The following is a 26,520-nucleotide window of genomic DNA, read 5'->3' as shown; positions in this document are numbered from 1 at the left end:
AATTATTTTAAAAGAAAATTTATTATTAAAAAATTAATTTTTTTATATAAATTTTATATTTATTTATTTTTTCTCAAAATAATTACACAGTACTGCATTTAAGATTTTAACTGTCATTTAAAAAAAAAGAAAAAGAACGCAGTACTCTAAAGTCTAACAAATCTGACATTAGGGAAATTTTAAGGGGGCAAATCCGTCATTGTGTTACCCTCTATAAGTATCCCTCAACCTCGCTTTCCAACGTTGCATCTTTAGTACAAAGCCTCGTCTCTCTCTCTCTCTCTCTCTCTCTCTCTCTCTCTCAAGCTGGTCATCCATCTAGACAGCTTCGCGGGCGACTCTCGCCGACAAACTACGCCGGATAAACTGTCCGGTGTACTTCAGGAGAGCTTTCAGGTTCGTCGAAAGAAAGATAACGAGCAACGTGGTCGTCTTGACTGAGGTTTGATAGTCTGGCAAAGAAAGGTAAAGGGCGGCGGGAGCTGTCTCCGCGTGCGCATGTCGAAACGACGTGGTTTTAGTGTACGAGGGAGGCCAAAAGGCGCCACATCTGGATGGTGTGAGTGATCGGAGGTGGTGGATGGGGAGGTTAATGGTGTTGGGGTTGGCGGTGACGGTGGCGGTGGCGGCGTGCGCGGTTGCGTCGGTGGCGGTGGGGAGAAGAGTGAGGAGCAGGAGGAAGTGGAGGAGAGTGTTGGGGGTGCTGGCGGAGCTGGAGGAAAGATGCGCGACCCCGGTTGGGAAGCTTAAGCAGGTGGTGGACGCCATGGCCGTGGAGATGCACGCTGGCCTAGCCTCCGAGGGTGGCTCCAAGCTCAAAATGTTGCTCACCTTCGTCGATCGTCTCCCCAATGGGTAATCACATAATCTTATTTGGCTATTTTTTTTGATCGCTGTTGTTTGGTTGCGAGCTCATTTGGTTTAGGATTGAATGGTCTCTTTCTTAGTCTTTCTTGAATCTTTCTATCCTTTTTGACAAGATTTTTTTTTTGGAATTTGATAATTGTTCTTTCATCGCTTTGGTTTAACTGTTTTTTTGATCTTTTTACATTTTTGTGTTTCTTTTTGGGTTTTTTATTTCTCTATGATTCCCTTTTACTTTTATTGTATCGAAGTCCGTCTCTATTTGATTCCCGTAACAGTTTTGTCACTCTTTCTTTGTAATAATTTTGTTGTTTATCGATCGAGTAACTCCATTCCTGTGACATTATATGATCTTTGCTTTCCCTCCCGAGTTCACTTCATTGGTGTTGTATTGTCACTTTCTCCTGTGTATTGAACTTTTGTCTTGGTTTCGTTGCGAATTTGTCATTTTTTGTTGTTTCGTTTTATTTTTTCTGCTGCTCTTTTATTCAAAATTCTCCATCTATCTGGATTTTTTTTGTTTTTGCTTTCAAAGAAGTGCAGGTCTTTTTGCTATCCTTTTACTCTATTTCCGGTCTTCTTGATGTATTTGGTGGGGTTCTTTTAGGAGATACTTCTACATGGCTTTTAAGATTGGGATGTTTTGAAGTCGTTCACCTTACCAATCTAGATATATACTCAATATAGTTGTATATGTCGGTTTGACATTCCAAAATTGTGATTAATTCGTCCACTATATATGGGAATGTTTTGTTTGGAAAATCTAAGAATATGGTTTACAGAAAAATTTGAAAAAATACATGTCCGTAAATGTGAGAGAAGTTTCATAGGAATACTGCATTAGATTCCAAAAGCCACTAACTGATCGTGCACTAGCCTTTCATTCGATCACTTTGCAATTAGGGGCTTTGTCTTGCCCTGAGTTCTCTGATGTTTATAGGTGCCATTTTGCTTCATCTAAGACATAATATTGGTTCAGGATCAGTTATACAATAAAAAAACTTTGGTTCAGGATTCATGTTTGAGGGAGTAATAAAACATGATTTTATTGCTTTCATGTCTGCATTGGTTTTGTTTATCATGATGCATGCAATGACCATATTGTTCCCATCGCTGTCAAGATCTTGCATTTAATACCATGGTAAAATTGACATTACCTTTTTCATCAGGAGTGAGAAAGGAACTTATTATGCACTAGATGTTGGGGGTACTAATTTTAGGGTCTTGCGGGTTCAGCTAGGAGGTCAAAGGTCCTCAATCCTGGAACCACATGTGGAACAACAAGCCATTCCCCCACATCTGATGACCAGCACTAGTGAGGTCATTGACTTTGTAACTTAAATATTGTATCTATATTTAGAACTACTATGAAATATTATGATGTGTTGATGTTATGCTACTATGTGCTTTTATTTCCTGTAGAACCTCTTTGATTTAATTGCTTCAGCAATAAAGGAGTTTGTTGATAGAGGAGAAGATGGTTCCAAAACTCTAGTTAGCGGAAGAGGGAAACTTGGATTTACATTCCCTTTTCCAGTGAAGCAAAGATCTGTTTCATCGGGCATTCTGATTAAATGGACAAAAGGGTTTCACATTGAAGACATGGTTAGTCAGGTTAATTTCATGTACTTTTCACAGTGATCCATAATCATGGGAAACTTTGTGAAAGTTGATTGCCTAGATGCTTCTGTTGATGCAGGAATTGGAATGGTAGTAGTTTCAAGTCAAGCTAAATTTTGATTGAGAATATGCTAGGCTCTTCTTGCCAAATTAAGCTGTGGTCTTAACAGTTCTTTCAATATCAAATTTTAGCATAATCCTATATGAACATTATACTGCATTTCTCATAATTTGTTTTGGTGACATATTGAAATATGTATATTTTTTTATCTGGTTGTCAGGTTCCAAGGGAGTTGACAGAATGCTTAGAACAAGCAATGAGCCGAAAAGGACTGAATATGCAGGTAGCAGTACTGGTGAGTACTCCCTGAGCATCCTTGACTAATTTATGTCGTATTGGTCTCTAACTGTGCATTGAGGATCAAATGGCGTTTAATTAATTGGTGGAATGACTGAAAAATTTTAAATTGTTGGATGTGATGACATGCCTGAGTAATAACTTGAACGAAAATGCGATAACATGTCTGTAATATTTTGCACAAAGGATATTGAGCATTAATGACCTCATTATGTTGCATTCTTTTTCTTCTTTATGATAAGTTATGCTCGTTATGATATAGTCAATAGTGACTATATCATAAAAAGGTTTGTAGCCAATGAATAGTAATAGCTAATTGTGGCTGTAGCTATGGTTGTTATGACACCATAGTCCCTAAATGGTGATGTACTGACTGTTTTCAACTTCTGGAGACATGCATAAGATTGACATGCGTGCAGCCAGACATGTGATTGGCTTGTTTTTATTGACTACCACAGTTGTGCGAGTGACTGGTTTTTTGAACATGATTTCATTCATCTTTCTAAGCAGGTCAATGATACTGTGGGAACATTAGCACTTGGACATTATCACGATGAAGACACTGTTGCTGCAGTGATATTTGGTACAGGTACAAATGCCTGCTACTGGGAGCGGACAGATGCTATCATCAAGTGTCAAGGGCTTCTCACAACTTCTGGAGGCATGGTATCCTTTCTTTTGTTTCTATGCAGACATCATCTGACTCTTCATCTGACAAGTTGATTTACTATGTATATTCTTGTTCATGTTGAGTCTTCTTTCTTCTGATCAGGTCATCAATATGGAATGGGGAAATTTCTGGTCATCTCATTTGCCGAGAACTTCTTATGACACCGACTTAGATTCCCATAGCTCTAGTCCAAATGACCAGGTAAGGTTCAATTGCTTACCCTTTTTGTTGCTTACTGTTTTGGGATTAACTCAAACCTAATCTTTTTGGATGCAGGGTTTTGAGAAAATGATATCAGGAATGTATCTTGGTGAGGTTGTGAGGAGAGTGCTTCTAAGAATGTCACAAGAGTCAGATATATTTGGAACTGTTCCTTCCAGATTATCATTGCCATTTATTTTTAGGTGCTCTCTCTCTCTCTCAAATACCCCCCCAAACACATATGCACAAACACGCTATGGTACATGCATCTATGTTGTCCACACATAGATCCTTCGTATGTTTTTCTTTGTTTTAATCATGTTACCAATTGACTTGTAATGCTATGTAAACATGCATATTCAGCTTCCTCAAATATACGAAAGGACTATTAAAAATTTTGGATGATAGGAAATAAAATGTTGACCTACCTGAGCTATACTACATGGGTATTGAGCTTAGACTGTGCTTCTTTTGTCTGTGCATGTGAAAATTTTTATAGTTTGCTCAATGCTGTTCTGAATGGATTGATGTTATTAATTTCCATGATTGCCGATGTTTTGTTTCTTTGTCCGTTTCAAAAGGAATAACTAGTATTTGAACCTTATGGTAATTACATGTCTGGGCATTCTTGCACTTGTCAGGGTGCTAGTGGTCATAGGCAGGTTTGGGATGAGTTGTAGACTCAAAGATCCTGTGATTGATTCCTCACTAGGAGTTTCCTTGGATTAGTTATTACTTGATTCTTGCAGGTTTACTTCCTACCGGGTAAGCCCAAAGGGCCCTACTTTGGTGAAGTTCCATAGTAAAAGGAAACTTGTCTGGGCTTTTTTTTTTTTTTTCCTGTTGCCTTTATTCACAGATGACAGTGATTTAATTGAATGCCGTAAAGCCTGTGAGTTGGAACAAATCCTCGAATCCGAGGAGCTGAAGACAGATTTAGCGTGGTGGAAACTGTTGCACAAGCATGCGAGACATACAATTATCTTGCATGAATATAGATGCCTTGATGCTTGACATATTTTAATTCTGCACATGATCTGCTACTCATGTATGTGCTCACTCCTACCCCTTCTGAAAGCCTTCAATGAATAAAAGTTATATGAAAAAAAGAATGAAGCCAATGGTGATGACCTTTATCTTTCTGGGCTGTGACTCAAGTCATCTGTTGAAGAAGGAAATCACTGATTTGATAGAGATGCCTGGGTATTGGAAATATTTTTATTCTGGTCTTGTGTGTGTTTACACCTCCCTCCATTTGAAAGCCTTCAATAAAAAAGAAGGTAAAAAAAAGGCGTAGCCAAGGGTGATGATAGAAACAACTTTCCTCTCCTTTGTCTTTCTCTTCTCTTATTTTCTCGAGATTATTTCAATGAATAAGAAAAAAGAAGGGGAAAAAAGAAAGCCATGGGTGATGATACATGATCTTTCTTGGCTTTGGCAACACTTCATCACCAATATCCTTTTCCATTCCCTTGCGAATGACTGATTGTTCTTCAAGTTTCCATTCCAAAATATCAATCATCCTTTTGTCACTTGCATTTCGTTGTGGTCGATGGCAGTTTTAGATTATAATGATAGTTTTCTGTAGTTGTCATTTGATCTTATCTGAAACTAGTTTCTTGTAAAAAAAGAAAGAAAGCAAGCAACTAGTTCTTAGAATGGGCATGAGATATTTAAGGTGGTGAATGGAACTCCAATTACTGTTTTTTGTTTTGTTTTTCCCCTTTATAAATATCTCATGATTCTCATCACACTCTTTTGAATTAGTTGAATGAGTTGGACGGAGATGGCTTCTGACCAAACTAATGCTTGTATTTAGCCTGTCATCATTCTGAGAACGGTTTCCTTTTATTTTGTTTTAGCTTTTTAAGATTGTGAGGCAGGTAACACTCATGTAGATAGAACATGTGGGCAATTGCAATAACTTGAAAAAGGGGCCATCTCAACATAATATTTGAATCATTATCTGAAAAATACAATCAAATATATCATATTAAACCACATCATTTTGTAAATTTTTTCTTTTTGTAAGATCCCTTTGTAGACCAAGCATTTCTCCTGAAAAATATGTACGATATTGTCATGCTTGTAGTGCAGTTTAACGGGCCTTTTGAATGCTACAGATTTTCATGCTATCCCCCCCTTTTCAATTTCAGGACGCCTATGATTTCTGCCATGCATGAAGATGACTCCCCTGGATTGATAGAAGTAGCAAGAATCTTGAAAGATGTTCTGGAGGTAGATGCCACTAATCCATTTAGTGTTTCTGTTTCCTTGGAAGAATGATAACCCAAATAGGTTTAAAACAAAAAAAAAAAAAAAAAAAATGATAACCCAAATAGATCACTTGGTGCTTTGATGATTTGTTTACTCGGTAGGCTTTTTCATTTCAGATTCCTGATGTCCCTTTAAAGGTTAGAAAGCTCATTGTAAAGTTATGCAATGTGGTGACCCGGAGAGCTGCTAGATTGGCAGCTGCTGGTATCGGGGGAATCTTGAAAAAGATAGGCCGGGATGGAAGTGGCAGCATCACAGGTGGAAGGACTAGAACTGATGTTAAAATGAGAAGAACAGTGGTTGCTGTTGAAGGGAGTTTGTATACAAGCTATACGATGTTTAGGGAATACTTGCATGAAGCTTTGTGGGAAATATTGGGGGAAGACATTGCTCCACATGTCATTCTTAAGGTAATCGAAGATGGACCAGGCATTGGAGCAGCTCTCCTTGCCGCCACATATTCAAAGGACAGTGTGTGTGGATAGCGTACAGTTGGTATGAATATATGTTCAATTACATACAAATAGCCCCTGTAAAATGTAGAGTTATTTTTCCATATCTTCTTGTATAAAGGAAGGAATTTCCACATATAATTTTTGTTTTTTCTGAAATTTCCATCCATCCATTGATAGATCGATGTTGGCAATGTGAAAATGATGTTCTTTATAAAACTTTCCTCTCCCAGTCTTGATTTTCAGGACGGATGTCTTTTTGCCTTTTGAATTTTCCATCCGAGTCTTTGATTATAATAAATTTGATTATAATCTTCATTTATTATGATAGGAATTGTTCGATAGATATTAAGTGTATATGACACATAAAAAAACCCTATTGTGCCAATTTATTTGTTCAATTAATTCAAAGTGCATTTCAAGTAAACAATAAATGAAATAAGTTAAAAGTGAAATAAAAGCTTGCAGTAATCATTATACTAAAGCAGCTTGCAGTAAATCAACCTAAAGCAATTTTATTTAAACAATTAGACTAATGCAAACACAAGTTCGACGAAATTTTAGAAAGCATCAGAACAAATTGACATAAATTTGTAATTCATTCTTGTCCAGCAAGATTTATATGGACTCAAAAAATAGTTATATGGCTAAGTTCACAGCCATAAAGCCCTATCTAACCATTCAATTCCTACACCAGCTAGCAACATTAGCCACATCTGTGTATTCTACCATGGCTAGTGAATGATCACTATATTTTATTGATTTATCAATCAAGTATTGTTAGTTCCAACAGCCTAAAATGCATATGAGATTAGTAAAATCAGAATTGAAATATGAGTAAATGAGGTCTTCTATTTCGGGAGTACAAAGTAAATCTAGAACAACTTATTAAAAGAAAAAAAAAAAAAAGAATTAGAACAGACCAAGTGAAGACCTCTTTGAGGGAGGTGAGCGTGACAAAATGTAGTCCTCCAAGCTCATTCCACAGATCTGCCCTGTTTGTGGTCATTTGGTTCTCTTGCAGTTAGCTAAGGCTGCATTTGGATGTTGAACTGAATTGAGTTGAGAAGATAAAATATTGTTAGAATATTATTTTTTAATATTATTATTATTTTAAAATTTAAAAAAATTAAATTATTTATTATATGTTGTATTGAGATTTGAAAAAGTTATAATGATGAGTTAAGATGAGTTGAAATGAGTTTGGATCCCTAAATCTCAAATAATCAAAATATAATTAAACTTATTATATGTAAAGTAGCATCATTAGGTTCTCTTTGCAGTTAGCTGCCTTTTCTTGGAGTGGTTGGGGGTTAGAAACATTGAGGATTTTAATTTTGCTTTATTAGGTCAACATATATGATTACGTTTTAAGCTTAAAAATAAAAGTAACACAGAAAGTAAAACAAAATACAAAGGTTACTATAAGCACCCGATCTTTCTCCCAGTTACATTCTTTGGTTCAACAACAAAAGATTAAATGGGCAAAAATGATCTGATTTACTGCAAGCTACTGTTAAATTAAAACATATAAATCTCTATTGATCTATGTTGGGATATTTGAAGTTCAAGAAAGAACCTAAGCATTATGAACAAGACCACTTCTAAAGCACATCAAAGTAGGTGGACAAAGCACGGTTTTGTTTAAATGATTAACTCTCTTGTTTTGTTTTTTTTGTTTTTTGTTTTTATGTATAAAATGTGAAAAATGAAAATACATATATTTAAGAACTTGTGAAGAAAACGAGGGTAGCTGATTTTGTTGGCATGCAACAGTTTGAAAACAGAAAACAAGCGTGATGAAGGAAAAATAGATAAATTAAAATAGAGATGAACTATACCCAAGCTATACTTCATATTAGAGACCCTTATATATAATATTTGTAGATATAATTAATTCACCTAAATAGTGCACCAAATAGAAAAACTAGTGAGGAACATGCAAAATAGCCAAAATATCCAGACCAATGTTGGAACCAAATGAGGTACCAGAGTGTGGACAAAGAAACTATAAAAAACTGTACATTCACATTTAAATTACCCCACACATTCCAATTATCTAAAGAAATATATATATATATATATATATATGTATACATATCACAAAAAGACTAAAAACAAATAATACAAAACAAATGCAAAAACTTAGCACATTAAACAAGATGCACATGTAATTAATTGACCACTTTATGCCAATCACTATCAATATTAGGAAGATCACCTTAATAAAACACCAATCATGAGATGGAGAAAGGAACATTCCTTAATTAATTGGCACAACTTGTCACGAAGATATGATTTGATATGATTATTGTATTTTAGTAACGTTTTCTTTTCCAGTCTGATACTTTCTTTTCTAGCTAGATATACACGTAATCGTGTAAATACTTACCTTGTATAGATACTTACCTTGTAAATTTCCTTCTATATAATGAAAGCAATCCCTATGGAAAGGGCATTCAGACCAATTTGACATGGTACCAGAGCCTCTACTCTGATATTCATCTCTGTGGTCTTAATCCTTCTTGTGCGATGGGAAGAATTTTTTTTTCCTTTGTTTTGGCAAGTCCCATCTTGCTCTTGGTGTGTCGATCCTTTCTGTGGTGAACCATGTTGTGGGTTTACTGTTATGTGGTGTTCGGTGTTTTCTGTGGTGGTTGAGTGGTGTTCAACCTTCTCCTCGTGGCCGTTGTTCTGGTTTTGGGCTGTTTTCTCTCTTTCGGTGATTGCTTTGTGGTGGCTGGGTCACTGTGGGCATGTCGACATTGTCTGTGGCTGTCGACACATCGGCATGTCGACACTTTGGTTCCTGTTGGCGTTCTGGGAAGGTATCGGGTTTTCGTTTGTCCTCGTGTGGGCTGTTGCTTGCTATTAGTGGGTTTCTTATTGGGCTTCTGTTTGTTTTTAAATTGCCGTGCCTACCTTGGTTTCTTTGGTTGGTTTTCCGTGATTTCCTTTCATCATGTTTATTGAGAATAATATTGTTCGTTTTACTGGAAAGAATTTTTCTACTTAGGAATTTCAGTTTAAAATGTTTTTGAAAGGAAAAGAATTATTAAAACATATTGATAGTTCTGCTAAAGTTCCCACTAATGAAAAGGAACTTGCCCAATGGGAGGTCAAGGATGCTCAGGTGATCTCTTGGCTGTTGGGGACGATTAAGTCTCACGTTGTGACCAATCTTCGTTGTTTTACAACGGCTTAGGCTATGTGGGATTATCTCCACCGTATTTACCACCAAGATCATAATGCTCGGAAGTTCCAATTGGAGTTGGAAATTAGTAATTCCAGTCAAGGTAATTTAACTATTGAGCAATTTTATTCTGGTTTTATTAATTTTTGGAGCGAGTATTCTGCTATTGTTCATGCTAAGGTTCCCACTGCGGCACTCGCGACTCTTCAAGCGGTTCATGCTGAGAGTCAACGTGATCAGTTTTTGATGAAGCTTCGACCTAAATTTGAGCCTGTTCGAGCCGGTTTATTAAACCGTAATCCGGTTCCTTCCTTAGATATTTGCTTGGGAGATTTGTTGCGTGAAGAACAACGGTTATCCACTCAGATGGGTATGACTTCTGAGAAGGTCTTTTCCAAGGCTGTGAATGTAGCCTATGCTGCACAAGGGAGAGGGAGGAACAAGCTGCAGTGTTTCAATTGCAAGGAGTTTGGTCATATTGCTCACAACTGTCCGAAGAAAGTTTGTATCTACTGCAAGAAAGAAGGCCATCTCATCAAAGATTGTCGGGTGCGGCCTCAGAATCGCCAATCCCAAACATTTCAAGCTGCTGTTCAGTCCTCGTCTTCTTCTGAGCCCCCCACTGTAAGCTTTGACTCATCTGTTCTCACACCTGCCATCGTCCAACAGATGATTGTGTCTACTTTTATGGCTTTAGGTCTGCAAGGTACGGATCCTAGTTTCACTTCTTCTTGGATTGTTGATTCGAGTGCCTCTAATCGTATGACTGGTAGTACAACGGGTCTCCATGGTGTTCGTAAGTATGGAGGCACACAAACTATTCAGATTGCTGATGGCAGTACACTTCCTATTACTTCTGTTGGTACTTTGGGTTCTTCATTTCGAAATGTTTTTGTCTCTCCTGGATTATCTACCAATTTGATTTCTATTGGCCAATTGGTGGATAATAATTGTGATGTTCATTTCTCTTGTGGTGGTTGTCTTGTGCAGGATCAGGTGTTGGGGACAGTGATCGTGAAGGGGCCTAAAGTGGGACGTCTATTTCCTTTACAGTTTTTTTATTCCTAATGTTGTTTCCTTTGCTTGTATGGCTACTGCCAATAATAATGAAGTCTGGCATAAGAAATTAGGTCATCCTAATTTTGTTGTCTTGACTCATCTTTTGAAACATGGTTTTTTGGGCAATAAAGATTCATTTTCTTCTTCTGATGTCTCTTTTGATTGTACTACTTGTCGTCTTGGTAAAAGTAAAACTTTACCTTTTCCTGCGCATGGTAGTCGTGCTTCTAATTGCTTTGAGATTGTGCATACTGATGTTTGGGGTGTCAGCCCTGTTATTTCTCATGGTCAGTATCGTTATTTTGTGACGTTTATTGATGATTACAGTCGATTTACTTAGATCTATTTTCTCCATTCTAAAGCTCACGTCTTTTCTGTTTTTCAAAAATTTGTTGCGTTTGTCGAGACACAGTTCAGTACTTGTATCAAAATCTTACGCTCCAACTCAGGGGGGAATACATGTCTCATTCCTTTCAGACTTATCTTTAGCAAAAATGGATTATTTCCCAGCTTTCTTGTCCTTATACCCCTCAACAAAATAGAGTCGCTGAGCGTAAGAATCGTCATCTCTTTGATGTTATTCGTACTTTGTTGATAGATTCTTCTGTACCTTCTAAGTTCTGGGTAGAAGCTTTATGTACTGCTGTTTATTTGATCAATCGATTGCCTACTGCCACTCTAAATTATGATTCTCCATATTTTCGGTTATTTGGCATATCTCCCGAGTATCAATCTTTTCATACTTTTGGGTGTGTTTGTTTTGTTCATTTACAACCTGTTGATCATCACAAGCTTGCTGCCCAATCTGTCACGTGTGCCTTTATGGGATATAGCCCTACTTAGAAAGGAGTTGTTTGTTATGATGCTCATGCAAACAAATTCTGAATCTCTCGAAATGTGATTTTCTTTGAAAATCAATATTTTTTTCAGTCTTAGGTTATTTCTGATCCTCCTATTACTCTTTTACCCGCTTTTGATGATGTGCCTTCTTCTATTGAGCGATTTAAACCAGGTGTAGTGTATCATAGACGTCCTTCTTCAACGCCACTTCCAGACACTGATTCATCATTTGATTCTGTGGTTCTTATACCTCGACGCTCCACCCGGGTTACACATCTACTAGATAGGTATGGTTTTTCTCATACCTCGCTTACTGCCACTCTCAATACTGTTTTTGTTCCTAACTCTTATACTCAGGCAGCCACCCAAGCATGTTGGTAGCAGGCCATGCAAGAAGAAATCCAAGCACTTTAAGACAATCACACTTAGGATCTTGTGACTTGTCCCTCTGGTGTCAAACCTATTGGTTGTAAATGGGTGTACTCAGTCAAGTTTCGGTTTGATGGCTCACTGGATAGATATAAGGCCCGTCTCGTGGCTCTTGGGAATCGGCAGGAGTATGGTATTGATTATGAAGAGACATTTGCACCTGTCGCCAAAATGACTGTTGTAAGGACTATCTTGGCACTTGCTGCGTCGCAGGGGTGGTCTCTCTGGCAGATGGACGTGAAGAATGCTTTTCTACATGGGGATTTGAAGAAAGAAATCTATATGTCTCCACCTCTCGGCATGTTTGCTACACCTTCCTCAGAGGTTTGTTGGCTACGTCGATTATTGTATGGACATAAACAGGCTCTGTGAGCATGGTTTGATAAATTTCGCTCTACTCTGCTTGCTTTTCACTTTACTCAGAGTCAGTTTGATTCCTCTTTGTTTCTTCGCAAGACTTCTGCAGAAATTGTATTGCTTTTAGTATATGTTGACGACATTGTGATTACTGGCTCTGACACTGAGTTAATTAAGCAATTACAACAGCATCTCAAGGCCTCTTTTCACACGAAAGATCTCGGTCCCTTGCAGTACTTTCTTGGCCTTGAGGTGCAGATTACTTCGACTGGTACATTGTTACACCAGTACAAATACACGCAGGAAGTGATTTCATTGGTTGGTCTCCAATCTGGTAATCATGTTCTTACTCCCTTGGAGGTAAATCTTAAGCTTCGTCAGGAGGAAGACGAGCTCCTATCAGATCTATCCTTGTACCGAAAACTTGTTGGGAGTTTGAACTACTTGACGATTACTTGTCCTGACATTTCGTTTGCTGTGCAGTAGGTCAGTCAATTTATGTAGGCCCCCCGACACCTTCACTTAGCTGCTGTCCGCCACATTATTCGATATTTGAAGGGCACCTCTACACGCGGGTTGTTCTTTCCTAAGGAATCTTCCTTACAGTTGGTGGGGTATAGTGACGCTGATTGGGTCGGATGTGCGGATACTCGTCGCTCTGTTACTGGTTGGTGCATGTTTTTAGGCAATGCACTCATTTCTTGGAAGAGTAAGAAGTAAAACAGAGTTTTCAAGTCCTCCATTGAGTCTGAGTATCGAGCTATGTCTTCTACCTGTTCTGAGATCACATGGCTTCGTGGGTTATTGGGTGAACTTGGTTTTCCTCAGCTTCATTCCACTCCTCTTCATGCTGATAATACTAGTGCTATTCAGATCGCTGCTAATTCTGTCTTCCATGAGCGTACGAAACATATCAAAGTCGATTGTCATTCCATACGTGAATCCTTTGACAGACATGTGATTACACTTCCTCACATTTCTACCAAACATCAAACTGCAGACTTATTCACTAAAGCTCTTTTTCGGCACCGGCATCAATTCTTGGTTGACAAATTGATGCTTCTTGATCTACCAACATTAATTTGAGGGGGGATGTCACGGAGATATGATTTGATATGATTATTGTATTTTAGTAACATTTTCTTTTCCAGTTCGATATTTTCCTTTCTAGCTAGATATACACATAATCGTGTAAATACTTACCTTGTATAGACACCTTGTAAATTTCCTTCTATATAATGAAAGCAATCCCTATGGAAAATGCATTCAAACCAATTTGACACAACTTATATTGCGTTCTTTTTCTTTTTCTTCTGCATCTTCTGATGTTATGTTATATTGTTCCACTAGAAATTTTCTATCATACACTACTGGAAACCCACATGTTATATTTGGATTAGGAAATTTGAAATTCAAATCTAAGTTACACGAGTTTTAGGTGACTCATAATGTCTGATGTTATCATTGTTACTATTGAACACTAAGAGTTAAAATTATAGAAGTTCAATGGTGCAAAAACCATGTATTAGGTAATTAAAAGTGGGTGATATCAATTCGTTGTGATTATTAGGTTAAGAATGCCAATAAGCTTGAACATCTTATGTGAATTATAACATAAATGTACACATTTCAACAACATTTCTTTTGGTTAGTCAAAGAATGGTGGAAAGAAAAGTGTAACTCATTGAGTTAAAACTCCAAGCACTAAAAGCGTCTAAAAGCGGTGCCTGCCCTCTGAACTGCAAGTCACAAAAAGCCAAAAAGAAAACTATGCTAATTTTCAAAAGGCAACTCTGCTTAGATAGGAAAAATCATACTTAACGCCAAAATCTTGCCCTAATCTAATACCCACATCAACCCGTACAGAAAATCCCGAGATACAAAAAAATCTTGTGCAAGAAAGGACATGCTTTTAGATTCAAACATCTAGAAATTAGTCTACAAACAGAAAGGCCAATTTTTGTAAAGTAACTAGCATGGATGAAGGGGGAGAGAACAACAAATGAGTTGCAGAGATACCTGTGGTGAGAGAAGGTATACCCAAGAGTCTTGGTCAACTATCTGGACCTCCAATCCAATGGAAAATCGTTGAAAGCAAATCACTCCGAGACGAATGATGGAGGCATGCTATTTTGTATGGAGAGGAAACGATGACCCTAGCTTCCGCGGAAGGAAAATGAAGTGGAGGAGTAGAAGCTTTGTGCCCTGATGTAAAAAATGGAGATCAAGCTGTGTGGGGGAGGGTGGATTTGTAGGTAGGTGAGAATGGGGAAGAGCGTTGAAGTGGAGAAGGGTGGAAACGAGGACCCTAGCTTCCGCGGAAGGAAAATGAAGTGGAGGAGATCATAGCTTTGTGCCTTGACGTTGAAAATGGAAATGAAGCCGTGTGGGGGTGGGTGGATTTGCAAGTAGGCGAAAATGGGGAAGAGTATCAAAGTGGAGAAGGGACTTGTACTCGGGGGAAACAAAACCGGGGGGGGGGGGAATAAAATGCCAAAACACGCTTTGGCGCCCCCAGATTAGACATTTGCAACGATTTTCCTCCGTTGCAATACTTTTTTTTCTCATTACAGCGATTTTCTTCGCCGCAATAAGATGATAAGTCGCTGCAATTAACAAAGTGACTGGACCGCTGAGTTTAAATTACAAGTCGATTTTTTCGAGCTATGACGATTTAATTTTCGCTGCAAATAATTACTTATTGCAGTGATTTTTTTTGCAACAAAACAAAAATCACTGCAAAAGGTCATTTCTCTTGTAGTGTTTGATCTTCACTGAAACTAGTTCTTAGAATGTGAGTTATTTAAGATGGGGAGTTCAGCATGAGAATGAGATACTTAAGGTGGTGAATGGAACTCCAATTACTGTTTTTTGTTTTGTATTTCCCATTTATAAATATCTCATCACACTCTTTTGAATTAGTTGAATGAGTTGGAAGGAGATGGCTTCTGACCAGACCAATGCTTGTATTTAGCCTGTCTTCATTCTAAGAATGGTTTCCTTTTATTTTGTTTTAGCTTTTTAAGATTGAGGCAGGTAACACTTATGTAGAACATGTGGGCAATTGCAATAACTTGAAAAAGGGGCCATCTCAACATAATATTTGAATCATTATCTGAAAAATACAATCCAATATATCATATTAAACCACATCAGTTTGTATTTTTTTTCATGGTATCCCCCTTTTCAATTTCAGGACGCCTATGATTTCTGCCATGCATGAAGATGACTCCCCTGAATTGATAGAAGTAGCAAGAATCTTGAAAGATGTTCTGGAGGTAGATGCCACTAATCCATTTAGTGTTTCCGTTTCCTTGGAAGAATGATAACCCAAATAGATCACTTGGTGCTTTGATGATTTGTTTACTTGGTAGGTTTTTTCATTTCAGATTCCTGTTGTCCCTTTAAAGGTTAGAAAACTCGTTGTAAAGTTATGCAATGCGGTGACCCGTAGAGCTGCTAGATTGGCAGCTGCTGGTATGGTGGGAATCTTGAAAAAGATAGACCGGGATGGAAGTGGCGGCATCACTGGTGGAAGGCCTAGAACTGATGTTAAAATGAGAAGAACAGTGGTTGCTATTGAAGGGAGGTTGTAAACAAGCTATACGATGTTTAGGGAATACTTGCATGAAGCTTTGTGGGAAATATTGGGGGAAGACATTGCTCCACATGTCATTCTTAAGGTAATCGAAGATGGACCAGGAATTGGAGCAGCTGTCCTTGCCGCCACATATTCAAAGGACAGTGTGTGTGGATAGCGTACAGTTGGTATGAATATATGTTCAATTACATACAAATAGCCCCTGTAAAATGTAGAGTTATTTTTCCATATCTTCTTGTATAAAGGAAGGATTGTCCACATATAATTTTTGTTTTTTCTGAAATTTCCATCTATTGATAGATTGATGTTGGCAACGTGAAAATGATATTCTTTATAAAATTTTCCTCTCCCAGTCTTGATTTTCAGGAAGGATGTCTTTTTGCCTTTTGAATTTTGATTATAATCTTAATTTGTTATGACAGAATTGTTTGATAGATATTGTAGAATTCACTTCATGTCTCTTATCACTTGAAACAATATTACAATTTGGAGCTGAACTTGAGGGGGATTGAAATCACAATAATTGAATTTCTCAATCAAGTGGAAAGTGCAAAATGCAATTTGAACAAGCAAACGACTTAAATCCAACAGTTCATGAAACAAAAAAAAAAAAAAAAAAACTGTTGCAAGTTGCAACACACAGTTTTAACATAAAGCCAAACGTTGCTTCACGGAATGTTCCAGTTTCACTTGTTATTTGCTAATATGTCAGCTTCTCATCTCAACCCTTCTCAGCTTCCAACAGTGACAATTTCACAAGGCAAAAACTTCAGTGCAAATGAACAGCCATTTTTCCCACATTGATCATGTCACGTGTCTGCAAATTTACAAGTGAAAAAAAAGTATCACGACCAACGACAATGAAAAACAAAAACAGAGCAAGGTAGTCACTTGCTTTTACAATCATCCAAAATATTTTTTCTATTCAAAATTAAATAACAGATTTAATACTCACTAACAGACTTCCGATCAACATAATGGTTTTGCCTCCGATCCCTAAATTAACATCCAAAGAGACAAAAGAAGAGTGGCAATCAGTGGCGGAACCAACAGTTTTTTTAAGGTGGGGCAAATTTTAAGATAAAATATGAAGAATGGTAGATTTAATTCATGATTTTATTATTATTAGATCTCGATAATTTGTCTTATACACATAGAAATAAGATTCTAAAATTACAACATCTTAATATATGTTTCAGATTTTTGAGGATAATGTTTTATAAAATAATATTCGTCTATTATTATTTTTGTAATGAAATATTTAGAATTTATTTGCTTCATAGAAACTACCAAGTGATCTTCTAGGACGTCACTATGTAAGTTAGTTTATTAAGTTTCATGTAAATTCTAAATATTTTTGTGTCACATTAAACATATAATACTATAATAGAGATCTTAAATAAGTTTTTTATTGCTTAATGAAGTCTATATAGAAATTATTTTCTATATAGATCACCAATCTTATATGATTTTTCTTGTATTCTCACTTTAGATTCCATATTAAGAAGTTTAATATTGTATAACAAAAAATTTTGAGATCTATATTAATAAGTTTATTATTTATCTTAAACTTAGTTTTGATTTAATTTTGGTGAGACCACACTCTTGAAAATAAATAATATATAGAAATTATACAAAATTCTTGGAGAAAAAAATTGGAGAGACATTTTTATAAATTTATAAAATTCTTGAAATTTTATAAAATTTTGCAAAACATGTTGGGATTATAAATTTATAAAATTATGATTAAAAATTAGGGTATATTTATTTTTCAAAAAAATTTGGGGGGCCATGTAGTGCGTGATTCGTCAAAAACTGGGTCTAAACGAGATCAAAATGGTATAACATCTATAAAAGAGTAAATACCTAACGTACCCTTGTTTTGATCGTAGACTTTTGGTTGGCTCAGTCAATCAATTCGCTGTCAACTATTTTGAAGGGGATGCGAGCAAGCTTCCGCCGCCATTCTTTTCCTTTCCTTCTTTCCCACCACCTTCTCTTCGTTAATAAAGGACAATTCTCGATCTCCAGAACAGAAAGGGAAGTGAGGTGTTGAAGCCCCTCTTCTAACATGCAGTACTCCAGCTTTGGACAGTAATGGATTGTCAGATTTTCAAGTGAGGTGAGGCGTTGAAGCCCCTCTTGTGAGATGCACTTGAGATTGTTGCAGGACGAGATATGCAAACTTTTTAGAGAGGTGAGGCGTTGAAGCCCCTCTTTTGAGATGCACTCCAGCTTTGGACAGATCATGATTGCCAGATTTTCAAGTGAGGTGAGGTGTTGAAGCCCCTCTGAGATGCACTTGAGATTGTCGCAGTTATATATTTGCAATATTTTTAGAGAGGTGAGGTTCTCAAACCCATTCTTGTCGAACGACGTCAAATTTGGGAATTCAAAAATCTCCAGAAAGATCAGATTTGTGGGAAGCAACCCCTTCTCCGGAAAAGACACCACATCTAATTTCGATCCACCGTCAATTGCCAAATATCTAAGAGAGGCAAGATTTTGCAAACTCCACCCCATCCGACTCTCAACAAGTTTCTCACAATCACAAATAACAAGTTCATTCAGACTGGAAGGCAAGCCCCCTTCTGGAAACGTCTCAATATTTTTACACCCTTCTATAGAAAATTCAGTAAGAGATGGAAGGAGCATGTGCATCTTTTCAGGTAGCGATCACAAACTCTCACAATAACTGATCTCTAAGATTCCAAGGTTGGTGGCGTGCAATCCTCCTCTCGGAAATGACACAAAATTAGGACACACTGAGATACGTAGAGATGACAAGGCCACTAAATCATGTTGATGTACTTGTTCTGCAACTGTAAGAGATTCTAGATCCGTACAACTTCGGATTATCAGATCCTTCAGATTTGGGAATAAATCCATTGGAAAGGACCGGAGAGAATCACAACTGATCAAGGACAAAACTTCAAGGCATGAACAGTAGTACAAGTTCGTTGAGAGCCCCAACTTCTTACAACTGTATATTTCAAAAGATTTTAATGTAGAGGGTAGACCACCCACTGGAAGAGACATATGCGAGAAAAAGTCACCCATATCCACTGCATCAAATTCTCCAATTGTGAGCTTCTCCGTAACATGAATTGGCAGTAGTTCCCTTAATATATCCTCCCTCCATTTTGTCAGCTTCAATTGGCATATAGCCGGAGTCCTTGGGAGTGAAGCCAACATCTTCGGACAATCTGTAATCTCAAGGATACCCAAAGAAGGAAGGTGAATGGGCAAATCTCCCGTTAGCTTTGAGCATCCCCAAATATAAAGCTCCTCGAGACGATGGAAAGCCCCTCCTTCATTTTCATCACCAAACGAAGACCATTTCTCCCATTTCCTCATCTGCTCAAATTTCAAAACTTTCAATGACACAAACCGCTTAATAGAAGAAGAACCAGTAGTACTTCCGTAAAACTCTTCACCCACTGCTAGAATTCCATCAAAACCAACAATAGAGAGGTTTTGTAAAGAGGGTAGCTGCCCAAGTGCTGGTAAGCTGCGACAATATTTACAGTTTTCCAAATGAATAGACGTTACATAAGGGAAGGAATGATCCCCTACCCAATTTGGAAAACTTCCACCCATGTAGTTCTTTATAGTGAGACTTTTCAGGTTTCTATGTGTTTGCAGACCGTTGAGTACATCTCTTTGACTTTCTAAAATCTCAGTATTTGAACCTTCTTTCCAGTTTAATGCCAACTCTTTAAGGTCCATTTTATCCCTCAAGCATGCACCTTGTGCATCGTTGAAAGATTCAACATTTTCAAGATTCGAGATAGAAAGTGCTCCTCGAAGATTTGCAAGCTTTCCCAATTCTCTAATACTACTCCCAGTGCGTTTGCTAACAACAAACTTGGTCAATGTCTGGAGATAATTTAGTTTGCCCATATGTATCGGCATCTCTATTATGCGGGGAGTTTCAGTCAAATCAAGATGACGTAAATTAACGAGTTTATGCATGTCTCTTGGCAATGCTTCAAGATATTCACAATGAGATAACTTCAATGTTTGCAAATTGTACAACTTACATAAAGAATCAGGCAACTTTCTAATTCTCGAACAAGAAATGTCCAAATAACGTAACTGTGTAATTTTTCCAATTGATTCAGGCAACTCGCACAGCGACCAGTAATTAGATAGGTTGAGCACCCGTAAACAACTTAACATTGGCAACAAATCACGCAACAAGTTTTTAGATATGTAGAAATAATTTCTTGACGACGATTTTAATGCCAAAAATGTACGCAATTGCGTAGCTTCTTGAAGAGCCTCGAACTTCTTAAAATTGTCATATTTAGTTGTAACATACGACACATGACGAGTCTTGTTAACATTTAGATGAGAACGGCTATCAACCTCCAACCTAAATGTAAATTCACCAAACACAAATTTTGCCAAGTCATTGATGAGATCATGCATCTCAAAGCTAAATTCATCTTCACTCGACTTTTGAAATAATGATCTTGATACAAGAGTGTCAAAGTAATAATTACCAACTGCTTCCATTGTTTTGTTTTCAATTTTGTGGAGAAAACCTTCTGCCATCCATAATAAAACAACTTGATCTTTCTTGAAGGCATAGTCTTTTGGAAATATTGAACAGTAAGCAAAACACCGTTTTATATATGAGGGAAGGTGTTTATAGCTTAATCTTAGAGTAGGAAGAATTTCATTTGACAAACTCCATATCTCACTATTCAAAACCTCATCCCAGTCACTAACATCAACTTTGGATCGCAAGAGGGCCCCAATTGTTTTTATTGCTAAAGGTACACCTTTACATTTTTCAACAATTTGTCGACCTAACTCTTCAAACTGATGTGAATGCATATAGGAGTTAGCATCATGCGGAAATGCATGTCTTGCAAATAGTTTCCAACAATCCTCGCCTTGTAACTCCTTTAGATGATGGATTTCAAAAGCAAGCATGGCTGATGCAACATCAACATCGCGCGTTGTTACGATGATCCTACTTCCTTGTGCCCCAGATTTAAAGGGTTTACTTAATATCTCCCAATCAGTGTAATTCCTATTCCAAACATCATCCAAGACGAATAGGAATTTCTTTCCATCAATTTCTCCTTTAGTTGAAGTTGAAGCTGATTTAGATCTTGAATTTCACGGGTTGATTGTTGAAGTTGAAGCTGATTTAGATCTTGAATTTCACGGGTCGATAGTTGAATTTTACGGGTCGAAGAAGCCGGCGCTACTGCTTCTAGAATTGTTTTTGTTACTTTAAACATATCAAATTCGTCTGAAACACAAACCCATGCTACAAGGTCAAAATGCTTTTGGACCTTTTTGTCATTGTATACAAGCTGAGTAAGGGTGGTCTTGCCCATTCCCCCCATGCCAACTATGGCAATCACACCTATCTTATTGTCATTAGCATCATCAGGAAGTAACTTATTAATTATTTCATCCTTATCATCATTTCTACCACAAATGTCTGAATCTTCTACCAAAGAAGTAGTGGGCAATCTATCAGATGGTTTCCTGCCGACGGTACTAGCTTGTACTAGACCCATGACAGTTTGTTGACTTGCTAGATTTTCTAATCTCCCAAGTACCCCTTTTATCCTTTCTTCTATTTTCTTAAAAAAAAGAGAAGTATGGATGGAGTTTCGTACCTTACTTCCAATATTGGTTCCAAATTCAGCATCTAATTTGGATTGTAAGGCTTTTGTAGCAATCTTATCCAAGACGTCTTCTGCATCATAGACAGCATCCTTCAGCTCATCAAGCCACTTTTTCACACTAGAATTCGTAACTTGTTTGTCCTCGGCATCTTCGAGAACCGCTCCCACAGATAGCAATACATTCTTCAACTTGGACAAGAGTTCATCACTGGGTTTTTGCCCCCTTAGGAAATCAACAAACTCGCTGGATACCATCCTATCAAAGAATACTTGAAGGAAGGCAGAGAGAAGTGTTCCTCCCACTAATTCGGCCATGTTTTGTTCTTTGAAAGGGGAAAAAGCAAATGAAGAAAGGTGAGATTGCAAAGAGCTAGTAGAGAGTAAAATGTGGTTGCAAGCAATATTTGGCAATGAGTACCATATGTGGAGGAAACAGCCTACTGCATTGATCCAACACCACCTGATTGCACCTGGTCAAGTCAATGACCCCAGTTATTTAAGAGCCACTATTTGACCCTCATCTCTGCACAAACAAAGCAAGGGGTAATTTGGTCCATGTAATATCTCATTATTAATGAAAAAAAATTGGGATAAAATTGTGAAATAATTGTCATTATATCAATGTTCAGCTGGAAATTATTTTTTGGCTTTTTTTTCAAAACTTGAATTATTGGATTAATCATCTCATTTTCTAAAATTATAAAATAATATTCTTTTTTTAATCTACTTAGTTAATGTAATATTTATTTTTCAAATACATTTTATTTTTATTTTCATAATTTCCAACCATCGATATATTAAAATACATAAAATCCATCTATCGACTTAAATTAACTTCATTTTCAAATACAAAATATTAAAATATACACATAATATATTCACAAAGGAATGAGAAATAATATAAAATTCGTTAAACTTAATTACTGTAAGTTAACACATTTATTGAATTACTGTAGCTCATAATCAAATTTATATACCAATATTTAAATCTAAGGTGGAAGTTTTAAGGGGCATTTTAGCTGAAAGTACGTCACAATCCTTAGCTCCAAATTCTGAGTCTCCGAAGAAAATATCCCAACACACTAAAATGAATGATATTTCTATAAATAAAAAAATAGAATTTAAAATGAAAAAAAGACTGCAAATTCAAAGTTGGGAATGGTCGTCCTTTTCAGTGGGCTAAAGTCGCATGTGGTGGAAGGAATACAAGCATTAATGCATTGACGTCCCCTCTCAACCGTTTATTTATTTATTTTGATAATTTAATTATTATTAGGCTTGAGAGCGATAAGCCAACAAATCCTTTTGGCTAAATGTATTCAATGTCTTCATCTATAAATCCACCAACTTCGACTTCAATTTCTTATTACAATTTCATTTGTCCATTCCTTTTAAATGAGCTTTATAGCAAAGGAAGCATGCACGTAGCCACTTGGTATAAGGAGTTGTGCTTTCAAAATTGTCATTTGAGAGATGATATTTGAAATATTAAAATGTGTATTTTTTTTAAAAATATATTAGGTAAATTTAAGATCTACGTACAAATTATTTTCTTAACGAGGGACTCATGAATTTGTTTTCAAATTAAAAAATTGTGTGTTAAGATGTGCCACGCGGCATTGTATCAGTGCATGAGGCTTATGTGTCGATAGTGGAAGGTCGATGAAGGCTGTAACTAGCAGATCTGAGGCACAAGAGTCCATTTTATAGCACGTATACTATTTGCACGTGCCAATGTTAGGGGGTGTGCATCACGTTGGTAGTTAGAATTACATATAGTTATGTATTGTGCAAGTACCGTATATTTTTTTAAAAAAATAAAGAGATTTATTATTAAAAAATTAATTTTTTTTTTTTTTTTTTTTTTTATGTAAATCTCATGTTTATTCTTTATTTTTAAAAAAAGTGTGCACTGCTTATGTACTCTATAACTGAAAATATCATTTCTCAATTATATAATAGTATATTTGATATTTTCAATTTAGAAGGAATTAAATTTCGAAAAGAAATTAGACATAAAAATAAACCTAATATATACTATAGGAGTAGTAGAGGAACAGTAGTAGGTGATAATTTTTCTTTTCTTTTTTCTGATCCCTCCTCAATAATTATTGTTAAAAAAACACTAATTAATATAGTGAATATTCAATTGGTTCGAAAATAACTGAATTCTGAACTTCCATCGCAATACGTTTAAAAGATTGGAACGTTCTTCCTACAGCAACGGTCCTACATCACCCGCCGATTACACCCGATCACGTCAATGACCAGTAATACAATCTTATGAGCCATTGGACCGACCTCGTCATCTCAGCACAAATCAATGATATATTATTTAATAAAACTTAAAATAATTAATAAGTTTATCTCCATTAAACATTAACTACAAAATATCTTATGGCATCACTAATCAACAGAATTTTTAATATTTTATACAAAGGACATAGTACAGCCATATTAATATATATTGCATCCTTTCGTCGATTCTAATTTCTAAGGACACGTAAGAATTCTAATTAATTGAGTTGCTTGCATCACATTATTATTTAGAATACTCAAAATAACTTATTTTATTTAATTAATAAAATCTAACAATGTATACCATTTTGTTTTTGCCGAGTTTTTTTTTTTTGTTGGTTAAACATTCACTACAAAATATCTTATGGCATCACTAGCTAATCATATATGGTAATTATATAAAAAAAAATAATTTTTATTGTAAATTAATGTGATTCAAAATATATATTTTTTAATGTGATTCTACAGATTCTAAATATATTTTTATTGTAAAATATATATGACGGATCACGTAAACTTACATTAATTTATAAAATTTATTGTAAAAAATTTTTAAGTACACTAAATATTCCTCTTTTAATAAAATAAGATTATAACAATATTGTTATTTTACAAAATACCTTTTATTTATGTTGTAAAAAACATTGTCTCTGTATCTCTGTGACTGCTAATAAAATTATGAGACGTATATATGCTTTCCGAAAGGAGACAAAGAAAGCCAGCGCTCCCATGCACCTTCCTCCGACCCGTCACAGACACCTTCTGATCTCCCCTCTCCCCTCAAGCGACTACGTACGTGATTTTTATCTCTCTCTGTCTCTTTCCTACTGGAATCCTTGATAATTTAATCTTTTGACAGCTTGGTTTTCATTTATAAACAAATATAATTATTACAGATTAATTCACAACAAAATCACCAAAAAAAAAAAAAAAAAAAAACCAAATTAGTGTCAAAATGAGAGCTTTTTGTGTAAATAATCGAGGATGGAAGAGACGCGCCAGTAGAGACAACCCCAGATCTGGGTTTGTTTCGCACATGATCTAGAACTTCCAAGTGTGAAATATTAGCCAGTCTTGCTGGAAGTCTAGCAGAGAATCCATTAAAGCTCACATCAAGCTTGCTTAGCATAATATGTATAAAAATTATTATTCTGTAGTCAATGTAATACAGCTACCTAAACTTATTAATAATCAGGAGATGTGACATAGACCAAATTAGCCATTGTTTAATCTACCTAAACTTTTTAATTTTTTAAAGTTTATTATATATTAATATATCAAATATTATAAGAGCTAGCAAACCCTATGTAATTATCATTGACGACGTCGGTCCCATGGGCCCATGGCTCTTAAATAACTGGTCATTGACTTGCCCGGGTGTAATCAGGTGGTGTTAGTGCAGGAAGTAAGGTTTAGGCCATGCTTGGACATTAGATAAACACAACATCGCATCTCATCTTTACATTTTTTATAATTCTATTATCAAACGTAATTCAAACACATATTTTTTAATTTTAAATTTTTATTTAATCATTATATTTGTTTCAAACTTTCCAACAAAACATAAAAAATGCCATTTTTTCAAGTTTAAAAACAAAATTTATATTCAAATAATTTTTTAACTTTATTTTATAATTTTTATTCAATTTTTTCTATATGTTTTTCCAAAATTCAGTACATGATATCTTAATTCAAGCAATTTCACTACTATTCAAAAATTATTTTATTATTGGTCACAAAATTCTCATTTCATCTCATTATCCAAACATGCTCTAAGTATAGAGATCATTAGGGTGTGAGATGAGATGAAAATTTTGTGAATAGTAGAAGGCTTAAGTCGAGACACCGCTGCCAAGAACATGCACAGACTGCCTTATCCGCTGTGAACCACAACGCCTCCTCCAAATAGAACACCAGCTGCACCAACGTCCCGCTCGACGTCAAAGTGCACCTTAGGAAACCAACCCACGAAGCCACCATAACAAGTCATCTCACTTATGTTTCATCTGAGTGCCCAAACAAGTCCGTACATCACAGCCAGTAGTACTATTACTTACGAGTTGATCATGTTAAATCTCAAAAATTTTCCTCTTGATTAGTTTTTTTTCCTGGGAAAAGGTGCATGTTAGATCATTTTCTAAACAAACTGGAGTAGTAGTACATGTTGCAGCGAGCTTAGGAATATATAAGGATCCTCTTCTTATTATTGTAATTTGATGCTTTCATCGCTTATTCCTTTCAGGCTCTCAGCTAAAAAAGATAAAAAGAAAAAAAGAAAAAAAAAAAGAATACTAAATATAAACGGAATGAAAACTCTTTAAGTGAAGCGAAATTTGATGCACACGGCCAGTTATTGGACGGACTAAAATCTTTGTACAGGTCAGTGATTGCCACAAAAATTAGGTTTGAGTAATTATTTTAATGATTTCCGTTCAATTATATATTGTCATTCAAAGAGGACAACAAACAAGACTCACAACCGAACAAAAAGCCGCCCAGATGACAAAATGATCAAGCCAAGCAAGCAAACATGACCACAACCAAAGATCATGACAATAGTATTTTAATGGGTCTACAAGTATAAAAGCTTTGATTAATGATCACCATTTCAAGTGCATGGAGTTGGCCACTTTAATAGGCAAATTAA

At 36.1% G+C, this 26,520-nt stretch overlaps 2 protein-coding genes across 7 annotated transcripts; one reads left to right on the top strand and one right to left on the bottom strand.

The window, feature by feature from the left end:
• Window positions 1–245: 245 nt before the first annotated feature.
• LOC121241354 (hexokinase-3-like) lies at window positions 246–16,264 on the top strand. Of its 6 annotated transcripts, none has more exons than XM_041139085.1 (9): window positions 246–855; window positions 2,034–2,184; window positions 2,287–2,469; window positions 2,766–2,840; window positions 3,353–3,508; window positions 3,615–3,713; window positions 3,789–3,916; window positions 5,870–5,951; window positions 6,107–6,669. In XM_041139085.1, the coding sequence occupies exons 1-9, from the start codon at window positions 581–583 to the stop codon at window positions 6,473–6,475; spliced, it is 1,518 nt and encodes a 505-aa protein (XP_040995019.1). In that variant the 5' UTR covers window positions 246–580; the 3' UTR covers window positions 6,476–6,669. The 6 variants fall into 6 exon arrangements, with proteins under 6 accessions (XP_040995019.1, XP_040995018.1, XP_040995022.1 ...); XM_041139084.1 differs by having other exon boundaries at window positions 2,287–2,478; window positions 6,107–6,656; XM_041139088.1 differs by lacking the exons at window positions 5,870–5,951; window positions 6,107–6,669 and adding exons at window positions 15,517–15,598; window positions 15,710–16,264 and having other exon boundaries at window positions 252–855; window positions 2,287–2,478.
• Window positions 16,265–16,616: 352 nt separating this feature from the next.
• Window positions 16,617–22,021, bottom strand: LOC121241014 (putative disease resistance RPP13-like protein 1). Its single transcript, XM_041138583.1, has 2 exons — window positions 21,567–22,021; window positions 16,617–16,738 (listed from the first exon to the last, which is right to left on the bottom strand). The coding sequence occupies exons 1-2, from the start codon at window positions 21,888–21,890 to the stop codon at window positions 16,691–16,693; spliced, it is 372 nt and encodes a 123-aa protein (XP_040994517.1). The 5' UTR covers window positions 21,891–22,021; the 3' UTR covers window positions 16,617–16,690.
• Window positions 22,022–26,520: the final 4,499 nt, after the last annotated feature.

This window comes from Juglans microcarpa x Juglans regia, chromosome 7S (assembly GCF_004785595.1).
Source record: "Juglans microcarpa x Juglans regia isolate MS1-56 chromosome 7S, Jm3101_v1.0, whole genome shotgun sequence".
NCBI lineage: Eukaryota > Viridiplantae > Streptophyta > Magnoliopsida > Fagales > Juglandaceae > Juglans > Juglans microcarpa x Juglans regia.
Note: the sequence above shows the minus strand (reverse complement) of the source record. Positions and strands in the feature narration are given on the sequence as shown.